Source organism: Geospiza fortis, unplaced genomic scaffold (assembly GCF_000277835.1).
Source record: "Geospiza fortis unplaced genomic scaffold, GeoFor_1.0 scaffold26, whole genome shotgun sequence".
Lineage (NCBI taxonomy): Eukaryota > Metazoa > Chordata > Aves > Passeriformes > Thraupidae > Geospiza > Geospiza fortis.
The window spans coordinates 1,732,733-1,745,995 of NW_005054425.1; the positions used below are offsets into that span (position 1 = coordinate 1,732,733).

At 49.8% G+C, this 13,263-nt stretch overlaps 2 protein-coding genes across 2 annotated transcripts in view; one reads left to right on the plus strand and one right to left on the minus strand.

The window, feature by feature from the left end:
• Positions 1–322: 322 nt before the first annotated feature.
• On the minus strand, positions 323–12,652 carry PSMA5 (proteasome 20S subunit alpha 5). Its single transcript, XM_031061781.1, has 8 exons — positions 12,497–12,652; positions 8,785–8,911; positions 7,512–7,579; positions 6,854–6,961; positions 6,714–6,772; positions 5,942–6,044; positions 4,903–4,989; positions 323–800 (listed from the first exon to the last, which is right to left on the minus strand). Exons 2-8 carry the CDS (start codon positions 8,831–8,833, stop codon positions 723–725), a joined length of 552 nt encoding a protein of 183 aa, XP_030917641.1. The 5' UTR covers positions 8,834–8,911; positions 12,497–12,652; the 3' UTR covers positions 323–722.
• SYPL2 (synaptophysin like 2) overlaps positions 12,510–13,263 on the plus strand; it is a 9,310-nt gene continuing 8,556 nt past the window's right edge. The window contains exon 1 of the mRNA XM_031061752.1: positions 12,510–12,581. Within this exon, the coding sequence (XP_030917612.1) occupies positions 12,510–12,581 (72 nt within the window). The remainder of the gene's footprint in view (positions 12,582–13,263) is intronic.

Consider the following 13,263-nt stretch of genomic DNA (forward strand, 5'->3'; position numbering starts at 1 on the left):
GACACTGTTTTGAGGACACAGAGAGAGATTTTTGCTGGAGAACACAAAAACTAAGTGGGACAAGCAGGAATTTTCTGGTGAAAAACAGGGTTAACTCAAACCCCAGAGGTACCTGCAGGATTTCAGTGGTGAGGGGCTGCCTCAGCCCATGACCCCTGTTTCTGCTTGGGGGGCTCTGATCTAACAAGATTTTTTCAAACCCTACCAGAAGGAAACACAAAGCCCAAGGCTGAGTGTAGATTTCTTTGCAGGGAAGCAGATGGAGCTCCAGGGACTCTTTTAAAGATAAAAAACACTGGAGAAGGAGGGAGGAATGCACTGAACAGATTAAAAACTCTCTATTTTTTAAAAAGAAGAGTGGAATGACACCTGGATTTCCCCATGGACAGCACCACAAGAGGGAGACTCACTCCTGCAGCAGGCCTGGCAGTGCCCTTGGCACAGCTGCTGTCCCAATCCACCCCCAGTTTGGGCTCCAAATCCCTCCCTTCCCACTTCCCCCCCCTGCTGAGGAGCCCAATGAGAGTAACAAAATTATTTATTTCACTCCCTCCTGGGGCAAAGCTCAGTTCTGTCCAGAAAAGGTAAAAAAACCTCTGGAGTTGGCAGGAGCAGCAGATGCAGGTGCTGTGGGGAGGGAAATCCCAGGAGCTGGGTGAGCTGCACCAGTTCCTTTGGTCAGGGCAGGGCTTTGAGCTTTTGGGGGGGTTTCTCCCTCTTTTTCAAATATCCTTGATGACCTCCTCCAGCTCCTCTTTTGTGTACATGTGGAATTTCATGCCAGGCTCCACCGTGGCAAGCTGCAAGAGAAGGAACAAGGGGTTAAATGTGGCTGAGGAGAGCAGGGAGCAGCTGTTCCTTCTCCTGATCTGCCAGGCCAGCAGGATCATTCCAGCTCCATGGTGCCCTAAAATAGCTGCCTGCTGCACAAATAGCTTTGAATTGACTCAGCCTCCTCAAGAGGAGCAGCAGCAGGGAATTTTAGTGGGAACTGCTCCCACTCGATGGGGGAAAAGCCATCAAAACCTCCCAGGAGAGAATTCCTGCCTCTGCAAAGGATTCTGCAACCCCAGGAACCAAGGGGACAAATCCTGTGTGGGAGCTGAGGGGACTCAGGAAAACTGGGAAAACTGAGGCAGGGATCTCTAAGGAAAACAGGGACAGCACAGAGCCAGGAAAAGACATCAAAGAGAAAATTCCTTCCTGTGCAAAGGATTCTGCTCCTCCAGGAACCAAGGGGACAAATCCTGTGTGGGAGCTGAAGGGGCTCAGGGAAACTGAGGCAGAGATCTCTAAGGAAAACAGGGACAGGAAAGAGTCAGGAAAAGACATCAAAAACTCCCAGGAGAGAATTCCTGCCTCTCCAAAGGATTCTGCTCCTCCAGGAACCAAGAGGACAAATCCTGGCCTGTCTGGGAGCTGAGGGAACTCAGAAAAACTGGGGAATCTGAGGCAGAGAAACTGAGGCAGGAATCTCTAAGGAAAACAGGGACAGCACAGAGTCAGGAAAAGACATCAAGGAGAGAATTCCTTCCTCTGCAAAGGATTCTGCTCCCCCAGGAACCAAGGGGACAAATCCTGTCTGGGAGCTGAAGGGGCTCAGGGAAACTGAGGCAGAGATCTCTAAGGAAAACAGGGACAGCACAGAGCCAGGGCAGACAGAAACATTCCAGAGGCAGCACCAGGGATGAGGGATACTTGAATGAAAGCCTGGAGGAGAAACGTGAGCAGAAATATTCACAGCTGGCTCAGGGATGGGAGCCCAAACCAGGGACAGCTGTGCCAGTGGAAATGCCAGGGCTCCAGGGAGAGCTGGGATGGCCTGGAATGGGCTGGGCTATCCCATAATAGGTTGGGATGGGGATAGGACAGGGCTGAGATGGGGACAGGATGGTGTGGTGGCGCTCACAGGGATCCCAGGATGAGGGAAGAGATGAGAATCTTGATTCCGTGTTTCAGAAGGCTGATTTATTATTTTATTATATATATTATATTAAATATAATATATATAATAAAATAATAAATATATTAAATAATATACAATAAAAATTATTCTATAAAATCATATATAAAAATAATAAATATAATAATGTATCATTTTCTTCAAAAGAAAATGATATGTTAAAACTATACTAAAGTATAGAAGGATTTCATCAGAAGGCTAGCAAGGAATGGAAAAGAATGATAATAAAATCTTGTGGCTGCTCACAGCCTCGACACAGGTGGCTGTTGTTGGTCATCAAGTAAAACCAATTTCACATGCTGGGTAAATAATTCTCCAGCTCACATTCCAAAGCAGCAAAACATGGAGAAGCTGAAGCTTCTCAGGAGAAAAGATCCTAATGAAAGGATTTTCCATAAAATATGTCTGTGACAGGACAGGGCTGGGATGGGATCAGGACAGGGCTGGGATGGGACTGGGACAGGGCTGGGATGGGAGCAGGGACAGGGATGGGATGGGCTGGGACTGGGACAGGGCTGGGATGGGATCAGGACAGGGCTGGGATGGGGTGGGAGCAGGGACAGGGATGGGATGGGATGGGAGCAGGGACAGGGATGGGATGGGATCAGGACAGGGATGGGATGGGCTGGGATGCCCCTGAACCCACAGGCACTGGGCACATGGTTTGACTCTCCAGGATCAAAGGGTATGGATGCAAGCAATAACCTGAAGGAAAGTTCTGGAGCATCCCAGCAGATCCCAGAGCTCTTCCAGGGTGATTTCTCACACTCCCCTCCCTTCACCAGCACAAGGAACCCCTGATCCAGGGCAGGGAGGTACCAGGAGGAGTTTTTCCAGGTGGAAAAGTCCCCACCTCAGCCTGAGAGCTGCTGCCAGCCCAGGTTTCACCCAGACCTCTCAGACAAGGTGGAGACTCTTGGAGATGCCACTTTAGGCCCCTCCAATCATGGAGCAGTTTGAAAGGGACCCCAAAGCCCAGCCAGTGCCAGCCCTGCCATGGCAGGGACACCTCCCACTGCCCCAGGCTGCTCCCAATGTCCAGCCTGGCCTTGGACATTTCCAGGGATCCGGGGGCAGCCACAGCTGCTCTGGGCACCAAACCACCCTGGACTGATCCTGGGCCCAACCAGAGCCAGATTTATGCACCAAAACCAGCTCTAAATACAAAAAAAACCCTTTATGAACACTACAATCAGCAGAGACACCAATTCCTTTGCTTCTCCACACCTGTCCCTCACGTTCTCCCTACCAGAGCTTCACCATTCCCTGACAGGCTTCACAGGGAAGTCATTAATCTAAATTGTGAAGTCCCTTCAGGCTCCTGACCTTTGCCACCAACGGATTTAACTCTTCCACAGCCACACTTTCCCTTCTTCTCTTTGTTCCTAGATGGAAAATGCCACAGCAGCACGGCCAGAGCCAAGAAATGGGAGAGGCACATACTTCTAGGAAGCAAAGAGCTCTTCAGGTGGCACATTTTCAGCCAGGGGGTGCCTTGAGTCAATAGAAACCTTTTAATTTTCAGCACATTCCTCCTTCCCCCCTGCACCATCCACCCCACTGCAGGGCCATGCCAAGCACAGTTAAGCCCTGTTAAACAGGGACATGACATCAGGATACTGTACACATTCCTCTGCCTGCACTGTACCAGGAAAAAATGTATGGCCAAGGGCTGGAAGAGCACCTGGGAAGGAGATTCCAGCCACAAGGCATGATTTTGGGACAGACTATCCAAGTATCCATGTGCTGTTGGCCTTCCCCTCCAAAGGAAGTTGAATCCCACCAGGAATGGTCCCCCCACAGCAACATTTAATACAAAAATGGGGTGAATACCTTGGAGTTGTTTAGGAAAAGGTTTCCCAGCACTCAGAGGGAAGGAAGGGGAGGAGAGAGCAGCTCAGGAGCTAGAATGCCACACTTTGGAAAGGTCTGGTGTCTCATAACCCCCCCAAAATAGAAGCAAACTCTATACACCAGCCTGGCTTCTCATCTGCCAGTTACCCCAGCCAGGGCAGAGGGTTTGGACCTTTCCCACCCAAAAAGGAGCCTGTGGAGCAGCTCTGGGGGTCTGTGGGGCCTGCCTGCCCCCAGGGCACAGGGACACAGCCATTCCTGGAGGATCCTTGCTGCTCCCACTGCCCAGGGGATTTTTGGCACTGCCCCAGGACTAATATAGCAGCCCAGGAGCTGGGTAATTTTCATTCCTTCTAATATTACAAGCAGCAAGGCAAAAAAGAATGGTTAGATGCAGGGGACGAACAAGCAGTCTGGGTGGTATGTTGGGTTCTGCTGACTGGAGAAGGTCAGAGAATCCCTTCTGCTCATCCTGGATCTGTCACTATCATATTTCCTGAAAAATCCTCTTTGCCCAGGATTTCTTCTCCTGGGAAGTTGAGAAGCCTCAGAGAGAAATGAAAACAATAATTATCTGATTGCTTCTCCTGGGTTTGCTGCTTTGGAATGTGGTCTGGAGAATGTTTGATTGGTTTCATGTGAATTGTTTTTAATTAATGTCCAATCACCATCAGCTGTGTCAGACTGAGGAGTCATTTATGAGCTTTCATTATCATTCTTGTTAAACCTTCTGTCTGTATCCTCTCTTTCTTTAGTATAGTTTTAGTATAGCATTCTTTAATATAATATAATGATATTTATAATCATAAAATTATTTATAACCATAAAATAATAAATGAGCCTTCTAAGAACATGGAGTCAGACTCATCTCTTCACCTCACCCTGAGGAGGTGCAAATACCACATGGATCAGCCATGAAAACAGAGCAGGCTCTGCACCTCTGGAAGGGGAAAAGCTTCAACTTTTCCAAAATGCCCCACAGGATGTGCTGAAAAGGGCAGGAACACCTGCAGGACCTGGCTCAGGAAGCCCTGAGCTGCTCCATTCCTTGCTCCAGGGGCAATCCTGACTCCAGCAGGACTCACCTCAATGTTGGTGGCATTTAGCTTCTCCTCCATGACCTGTTTCAGGATGACCAGGGAAGATTTGATGGCTTCCTTTAACGTCATGGACTGCAAAACAAACAAGCTGCAGGCTCAGCACCTGGCCCCCCTGCCTCCCCTCTCCCAAATCCCCTGAGCCAGGCAGCCAAAGGAGCAGCTTAGCAAGGGATCTGCAGCATCCCTGGGAGCCTGGAGCAGGCAGGGCAGGGATATCCACAGGGACAGTGAAATCCTCTCTTTCTGAGAGTTAAAAATGGTTCATTTGGGCACAGAAATCTGGTTCATTTTAAAATGGTTCATTTGGGACAGGAGGGGCTGTTTCTCTTCACCAATTCCCTCCCAAAAAGCCAGATTCCCTCCAGGCAGAATCCTCCATGCTGCATTTCATCTGATAAATCCCAGGCATCCCTAGAGCCAGAGGGATGTGCAGCACAGCTGTGTTTCACTAACTCTGCACTTGAAAAAGGGCTGAGAATCCAGGGAGTCCAGGATTTGGGTAATTTGGAGAATTCTAGTGAACAAATGAGTCTTCCCAGCCACCATCACTAATAGTGCTTTCCATCAGGTTTTGGTTTCTTACCACCCAAAATGGGCAATTCCCTCCTCATGGGGCAAAAAATTTCTATTTAATCAAACATGATCAGAAATTCCAGCACAAAATCTGTTCCCTTCTCTGAAGGTGCTGCTGTGAGCTCAGGATGCTTCCAGCTGTACCCACACAGAGCCTGATGCTGACAGCAGCACCCAGAGCTCAGTTTTTATTTATAGAGAACTTCCTGACATGGCCTTGATTATCTCACAGGCAGAGAGCAGGTGCTGGGAGCAGCTCTCAGTTGTAGAGATCCTCAGCACCTACTCACAGGATCCTCTGCTCAGGAGTGATCCTGCCCTGAGCAGCTCAGGCCCCTCCTCTCCAGCCCAGCCCTAAATCCTCACTGGGGAGGCAATGAGGGGATCCTGGGGGGTGGTGAGGTCCCCCAGACCCAGAGAGGTGACCCCCAACCCCAAATGCAGCCCTTACCTTGTGGTAAACCTCCTGCAGGGAGCTCTGGGCTCCCTCGGAGGCGGAGCCGATGGCTCTGGCATCGCACTGCACGAACGTCCCCGAGGGATCCATGTGGAACCTGTGGGGACAGGGGGTGACTGCCTGCACCCCATCCCACCCCAGGGCACCCCAAGGACTCTCCCACCAACCCCCCAGAGCTCCCTGCACAGCTGGAGCTGAGATACATCCCCATATCCCCAGGCTGGCAGCTTACACACTCTAACACTGCCCTCTTCCCTCAGAGAACCCTTTGGATTGCCCATCTTATCCTAATTTTTTTTTAATAAATTCAGCAAGTTTTTTTCCCCTGCTGGAAGGCAGACCTGACTGGTCTGGCTGTGCCAAGCCTTTCCCACTTCCAGTGGGGCCATTTGAAGCGCTGAGTTCAGGTTACAGCTGCTCCAGCACCTCCCCAAGGAATGTCACATGGATTATGTTACTGGTGGCTCTGCCGGTCCTTTAGGGAAAGGTACAAATACACTCAAGATGAGGAGAGCTTTAACACTTCCCTCCTCCCCAGGAAACCACATTTTTAATTAAAAAGGGCAAGGGTTTGGGGCAGATATGATGATTTTCCATGCCAAACAAGCAGGCAGGGCTCTGGAAAGGGTTTAACAGGATTAACAAACATATCAGGGACATAATGGGATAAACCCAAGGAAAATCCCAGAATTGAGTCCTTAAAACAGCCTGGGAATTTTGCAGTGGAGCTTTGGTCTTTTCCCTGGATTAAGAGAGCAGAACTCACAGCTGGGGTCCCTTCTCATCCACCCCTCCGAAGAGCAGAGCGACACCGAACGGGCGGGACTGCGGGACAGAGGAGGGAATGGGTCAGACAGGGGGACACAGGGGGGTTCCCCAGCACCCCCCAATCCCCCCCAGTCCCACCATGGCTCCTGGGTCAGCATCTTCCTCCCCAAACTGCAGGGCCAGGTTAGACACAGCCTGTGTCACACTCTCCACTGTCATGGTCTCGTTGTAGGTGAACCAGTGATTCTGCAGGAAAATCCAAATCAAGATTCCCATTAGCCCCATGTGCCCAAAATATGACACCCCTGCATGGCTGAGGTGGGGGACACAAGGATAACTTCCCTGTGGAACCCAGGGCACAGCCAGTTAACCCATGGAAGCATCATGGAGAGCGGGATGTACAAAAATCCACAGAAAATTGGATACTAAGGCTTGGGATGCCAATAGGGAAATGCAAGGCTGAAGGGATTTATCTCAATATCTGCTTTGGAAGGAATGTGTTACAGCTCTCCAGAGGGTGGAAAAGTGCTGATATGCAGGAGAAAATCCTTTGCAGCAGCACAGATTTGTACCTGGGACCTCCAAGCACCTGAGGCATCCAGGAAATTTAAGGGGATAAAAAGAAAAACCAATATATCCAATGTTTTATCAGAACACTCAGACAGCCCCTGCGCTCCCAACAAGCCTCCAGCTCCCCACCAGCTTCTTTGATGGAATGATCTTCCCTTTCCCAGGACTTTTAAGGAGTTCCTGGTGTTTGTGCTGCTAATTGAAGAACAGAGATGTCAGATCTTACCTGAGTCTCCACTCTGGCCTTGTCAATTAAAGTCTTTGCATCAGCTATTAGGCCACTCATGGCACACCCTGCAAGGGAAAGAACAACCAGGAGTCATTCCTGTCTCATTGCACCCATTATTTGGGATGTGTTTTCTCCCAGAATGCTCAAAACCACCAAGGGCTGCAGGGAGGAGCTGGTCCCTGAGTGGGAAGGTGAGGAAGAGATTTGTCCCCCTGTGCTGGGCACTGCTGGGAACACACCTGAGAACAGTTCTGGGCTTTTCACAAGAAGGACAATGAGGAGCTGGAGCATGTGCAGAGAGGGGAACAGAGCTGGGGAAGGGGCTGCAGCACCAGGAGAGGCTGAGGGAGCTGGAAAGGGGCTCAGCCTGGAGCAAAGGAGGCTCAGGGGGAACCTTGTGGCTCTGCACAGCTCCTGACAGGAGGGGACAGCCAAGGGGTCAGGCTCTGCTCCCAGGACAAGATGGAACAACCCCACACTGCACCAGGGCAGGTTCAGGTCAGATATTACATTGTTTTTCCATGGAAAGCATGGTCAGACCCTGGCACAGGCTGCCCTGTGAACACTGCTGGAGTGCCCATCCCTGGCAGGGTTCAAAAAGTGAGGATGTGGCACTTTGGGACATGGATCAGTGGTGGCCTTGGGATGGTGGGACTCCATGATCTTAGAGGGCTTTTCCAGCCTTGAGGTCTCCATGGGATTGAACCAGATTTGCTCCAGAACAACCTGCTGGGAAGGGCCCTGGCTGCCCCACAGGAATCCCAGCACAGATCCCACTCTGGGAGGAGAGGATTGCTTCACAAGCTCCTGGGAGGAGGAAATTGGACTCTTGCCCATGGAGCAGCAACACAGGAATTTTTGAGGTTTCCTGCCCCTCAGGGTGACATATTTGGTCATGAGCCCGTTGTGGGCTGCTCAGGGCATGGGGGGCATCATTGATCCTGGAGAAACTGGGCACAACCAGGCCCACCATAATTCCCTGCCCTCCCAGAGCTAAATTTGGGATGAGCTTTCATGAGGGAGGTTACTGAGACAGGGGGATGGAGCTTCAGCTGCCTCTTTCTGCTTCCTGGGGCTCTTTTCTGCTGGCTTGGAGCCTGCAAAACCAGTGACCAGGAGCTGGTGTGCACTGGGAGGGATGAGCATTCCTGGCAGGGAGGGCTCATCCCAACACACAACTCCCCAGATTGCCAGGGGATGGACTCTTCTCATAAATCATTCACAATTTTAGGGGTGATCTGATGCAGAGGGGTGAATCCCTCCTCCATACCAATGTGGGAGTCGATCTCCACAATCTTCTCAATGCTGCTGGGCTCCATCAGGGGGGATGTGATCCTCTTCTCCACAGCCAGGCAAACCCCCTCTGAGGTCTGGATCCCAATGGCTGTGGAGCCAAGCTGCAAAACACCACAGGCTCCAGCTCACATACATATCACTGCTAACTCTGACTTCTTTGCAAGTTTCTTGGTTTGGATTCAATTGTGTCACCCACACACAAACCCACTCTGGCTTGGCATGGTGGATTTTAAAGCTTATGGGGAGGGTGAAATCCATGGGATTCCCATGAGAACCCAGTGGGTCCCACAAGATCCCCCGAGCCTCCTTTTCTCCAGGCTGAGCCCCTCTCCCAGCTCCCTCAGCCCCTTCCCCAGCTGCACATCCTCCAAGCAACAGCAGTTTGTGGAGCCTGCTGAGTGTAAAAGGCCCTGGGAATTCTCCTCTGCCAGAGGGAAAAGAGTTTTAAACTCTTTTAAACCTTTAAGGGTGAGAGCATTTCCCACATCAGTACAAATCCCTCTGCAGCTCTGGCTTGGGCACGTGGCTTTCCATAATCTCCTGTTCTCCCCAGAGTCCCAGGCAGCAATTCCAGTCCAGGACTGCAGGACACCTCAGTGTCAGCAGGGCCACAAGCACAGGGACAGATCCCAGGGGCTCCTGGCAGCCCTTGTCTGGATCCTGCTGTGATCCCACCTTGATCCCATCAGGCCCTGCCTGGATCCCACCTCAACTGCACCAACTCTCACCTTGATCCCACAAATCCCTGCCTTGATCCCAACAGCCCCTACTTTGATCCTACCTCGGGCACACCAAGAGCGGTCTGGATCCCACTTTCATCCCACCAGCCCTGCCTTGATCCCACCATGATCCTACCAATGCTTTTTGGACCTTACCAGCCCATACCTCAATCCTGTTTAATCCCACCAAACCCCACATTGGTCCTGCCTTAACCCCACCAACTCCTAAACTCAATCCAGTCCTGATCCCACCAACAATTACCTTCATCCCACCTTGATCCAACCAGCCCTGCCTTGATCCCACCATGATCCTACCAATGCTTTTTGGACCTTACCAGCCCATACCTCAATCCTGTTTAATCCCACCAAACCCCACATTGGTCCTGCCTTAACCCCACCAACTCCTAAACTCAATCCAGTCCTGATCCCACCAACAATTACCTTCATCCCACCTTGATCCCACCATGATCCCACCAATACTTTTTGGATCTTATCAGCCCCTAATCTGGATCCTGTTTAATCCCACCAAATCCAACACTGGTCCTACCTTAACCCCACCTTGATCCCACCGAGTCCTAAACTCAATCCAGCCTTGATCCCACCAGAAATACCTTCATCCCACCATGATCCCACCAACACTTTTTGTATCTTACCAGCCCCTAATCTGGATCTGAGCAGCCCTTACCTCAATCCTGTTTAATCCCACCAAACCCTACAACAGTCCTACCTTCACCCCACCTTGATTCCCCCAACAATTACCTTCATCTCACCTTGAGCCCACCAGCCCTGCCTTGATCCCACCAGTGCTTTTTGGATCTTACCAGCCCCTAATCTGGATCCTGTTTAATCCCACCAAATCTCACACTGGTCCTACCTCGATCCCACCAACTCCTAAACTCAATCCTGCCTTGATCCCACCAACAATTACCTTCATCCCACCTTGATCCTACCATGATCCTACCGAGGCTTTTTGGGTTTTACCAACCCCTAATCTGGATCCCACCAGCCCTTACCTCAATCCTACTTAATCCCACCAAACCCCACATTGGTCCTGCCTTGATCCCACCAACTCCTAAACTCAATCCAGTCCTGATCCCACCAACAATTACCTCCATCCCACCTTGACCCCACCAGCCCTGCCTGGATCCCAGCACTCCCAGCTCTCCCACACCAGGGAATTTCCTGCACAACTGTCTCAGCTGCAGTGTGGAATGCTCCCTCCCAACATCCACTTCAAGGCATGGGGTTTAATTTTAACCCCAAGAGTCCCTGGAAAGCTGCACCTACAGCCACAGGGATGGCAGGAGATCTGTGTTAATTTATCAAGCCAGCATGGACACCAACATCCCCCTGGGAGCTTTGATTCCCAAGTCCTTGATACTTGTATTACTTTTTCTGTTACATTATTACTTTATTCCCCTTTTTAGTGCTCCAAGGAGCCAAATGAACCCAGGGAAGATGCAAGTCAGGACCCTTCTCCCCAGTTCAAACACCTCAGAGCTTTTTCCCTTCCTCACTTGACCTGTTCAAACACCTCAGAGCTTTTTCCCCTCATCACTTGCCCTGTTTCTTCCAAATTTAAACTTATTGCACCCACATTCTATCAATGTAACAGACAGGAATATTTATCAATTAAAACATTTATCAATTAAGGATGTTTAATCCCCAAAGGCCATTTGGCCCTGCACAGGAATATTTAAGGAAATTAAGGAAATTTATAAATTAAGGTTATTTAATCCCCAAAGGCCATTTGGCCCTGCAGAGGTGGGCTTGCTCCTAACAACCTTCAGTTTACATTTAAATCCACCCAAGAAGTGGTTTAGGTTTGGTTTGAGGATAAACAGCTTTGGATTGCATTTTTGGGGGGATAAATCACTTGGTAGGACAGGGGAGGGAACATTCAACTGAATTTTGGGGAAAATCAATGGGTTTTGGTCCTTCCTGAGCCATAAAAGAGCAGAGCTGTGGGATGTTTGGCTGGAGGAAACAGACACAGCCTGGATTAGTCCTTGTGGGTTCTTTGTTTCTTGTTTTTATTTTATTGGGGTTGGGATTGAGGGTATTTGATAACAGTTTGTGTTCAGATTTAGGTGTTTATTGTTTCTTACCAATGTTACAGTCTCACACCTGTGAGGTTTGTAGTTTTTCATTAGTAAGGTACAAAACTATCTCTTGTTATAAGGTCTTTTAAGGTTAAGCTATCTAATTAAAATTTTACTTAAATTAATTTCTCTTTTAACTTAATAATCAATTTCTTGACACCTGCAGTGTGGACTTTTCTGTTTAATCATAAAATACCACCCAAATCTATGAAGAAGAAGGCAAAGAAGAACAATTCTTTTCCACTCTAAAACTTCTATTTTCCTTCACATTTATTACTGTATTTTAAACCCCCAAACTTTAAGTTCTCTATTCTGTGATATTACACACTTCTAATTAACTCCACCCTCGTAATTCCAGTGTTATTAATCAGTTTTGGAAGATTTCTTTACAGCCTCAGGTCAAATGCAGCGTTCTTTTGTTGGTCTGTGCCAAAAAGCACAGAAAACTGAAAATTCAGCAAATCCTGAACAATCCCTGCCTGGGGTTGGAAGGAGCCCCAGATTTGGAAAGGAGATTTTGAAGAAATTTTTGAAGGAAACTCTGAATTTTTTGAAGGAAACCCTGACATTTTTGAAGGAAACCCTGACATTTTTGAAGGAAACCCTACTCTCCCATTTTTGAAGGAAACTCTCCCATTTTTGAAGGAAACTCTCCCATTTTTGAAGGAAACTCTCCCATTTTTGAAGGAAACTCTCCCATTTTTGAAGGAAACTCTCCCATTTTTGAAGGAAACTCTCCCATTTTTGAAGGAAACTCTCCCATTTTTGAAGGAAACTCTCCAATTTTTGAAGGAAACTCTCCAATTTTTGAAGGAAACTCTCCAATTTTTGAAGGAAACTCTGAAGGAAGCTTTTTTAAAAGTACCTTTATGGCCTCGATGGCATATTCCACCTGGAAGAGCCTCCCCTCTGGAGAGAAGGTGTTCACACCCCTGCAAGGAGAACACACAGTGAGAAGGGCAGGGAAGCAAGGCCTGGCTCAAGGGTGAGGCCACCTGGGCACAGGGGGGGCAGGGGGACAATGGGACATGTCCACAGCCACAGAGGGGGGACCCAGGGTGGTCAGGGACTCAAGGAGAGCCAGGAGGTCAAGGCACAGGTGAGGAGCAGCTGGGGTGTCCTGGAACACTTTGGAATGCAAAGGGAGCACCAGGAGCCAGACAGGTCCATGGAATCCTGGAATCCTTGAGAGTGGAAAAGCCCTTCGAGAGTGGAAAAGCCCTTTGAGAGTGGAAAAGCCCTTTGAGATCACTTCCAGGGATGTTAATCTCACCCCTGTCCCCAGCTGCCACCTCCACGTGGGTTTTGAGCCCTTCCAGGGATGAGGACTCCACCACTGTTCTCAGGGCAGTCTGTGGCAGGGCTGGACAGCCCTTTCCATGAAAAAAATTCCCAACATCCAAACGAAACACCCCTGGTCCAGCCTGAGGCGGTCCCGCTCCTCCTGTCCCTGTTCCCTGGAGCACAGCCCGATCCCCCCAGCTCTCCCCTCCTGGCAGGAGTTGTGCAGAGCCACAGGGTTCCCCCTGAGCCTCCTCTGCTCCAGGCTGAGCCCTTTCCCAGCTCCCTCAGCCGCTCCCGGTGCTCCGTTCCCTTCCCAGCCCCGCCGCTCCCCCCCGGCACGCTCCTTTC

Coding starts and splice junctions, on each gene's coding strand:
- PSMA5 (XM_031061781.1), bottom strand. CDS start 8,833: ATGGAGCCCAGCAGCATTGAGAAGATTGTGGAGATCGACTCCCACATT. Junction 6,962..7,511: donor AGGCCAGAGTGGAGACTCAG/GTAAGATCTGAC, acceptor ATTTTCCTGCAG/AATCACTGGTTCACCTACAA. Junction 6,773..6,853: donor ATGCTGACCCAGGAGCCATG/GTGGGACTGGGG, acceptor TCTGTCCCGCAG/TCCCGCCCGTTCGGTGTCGC.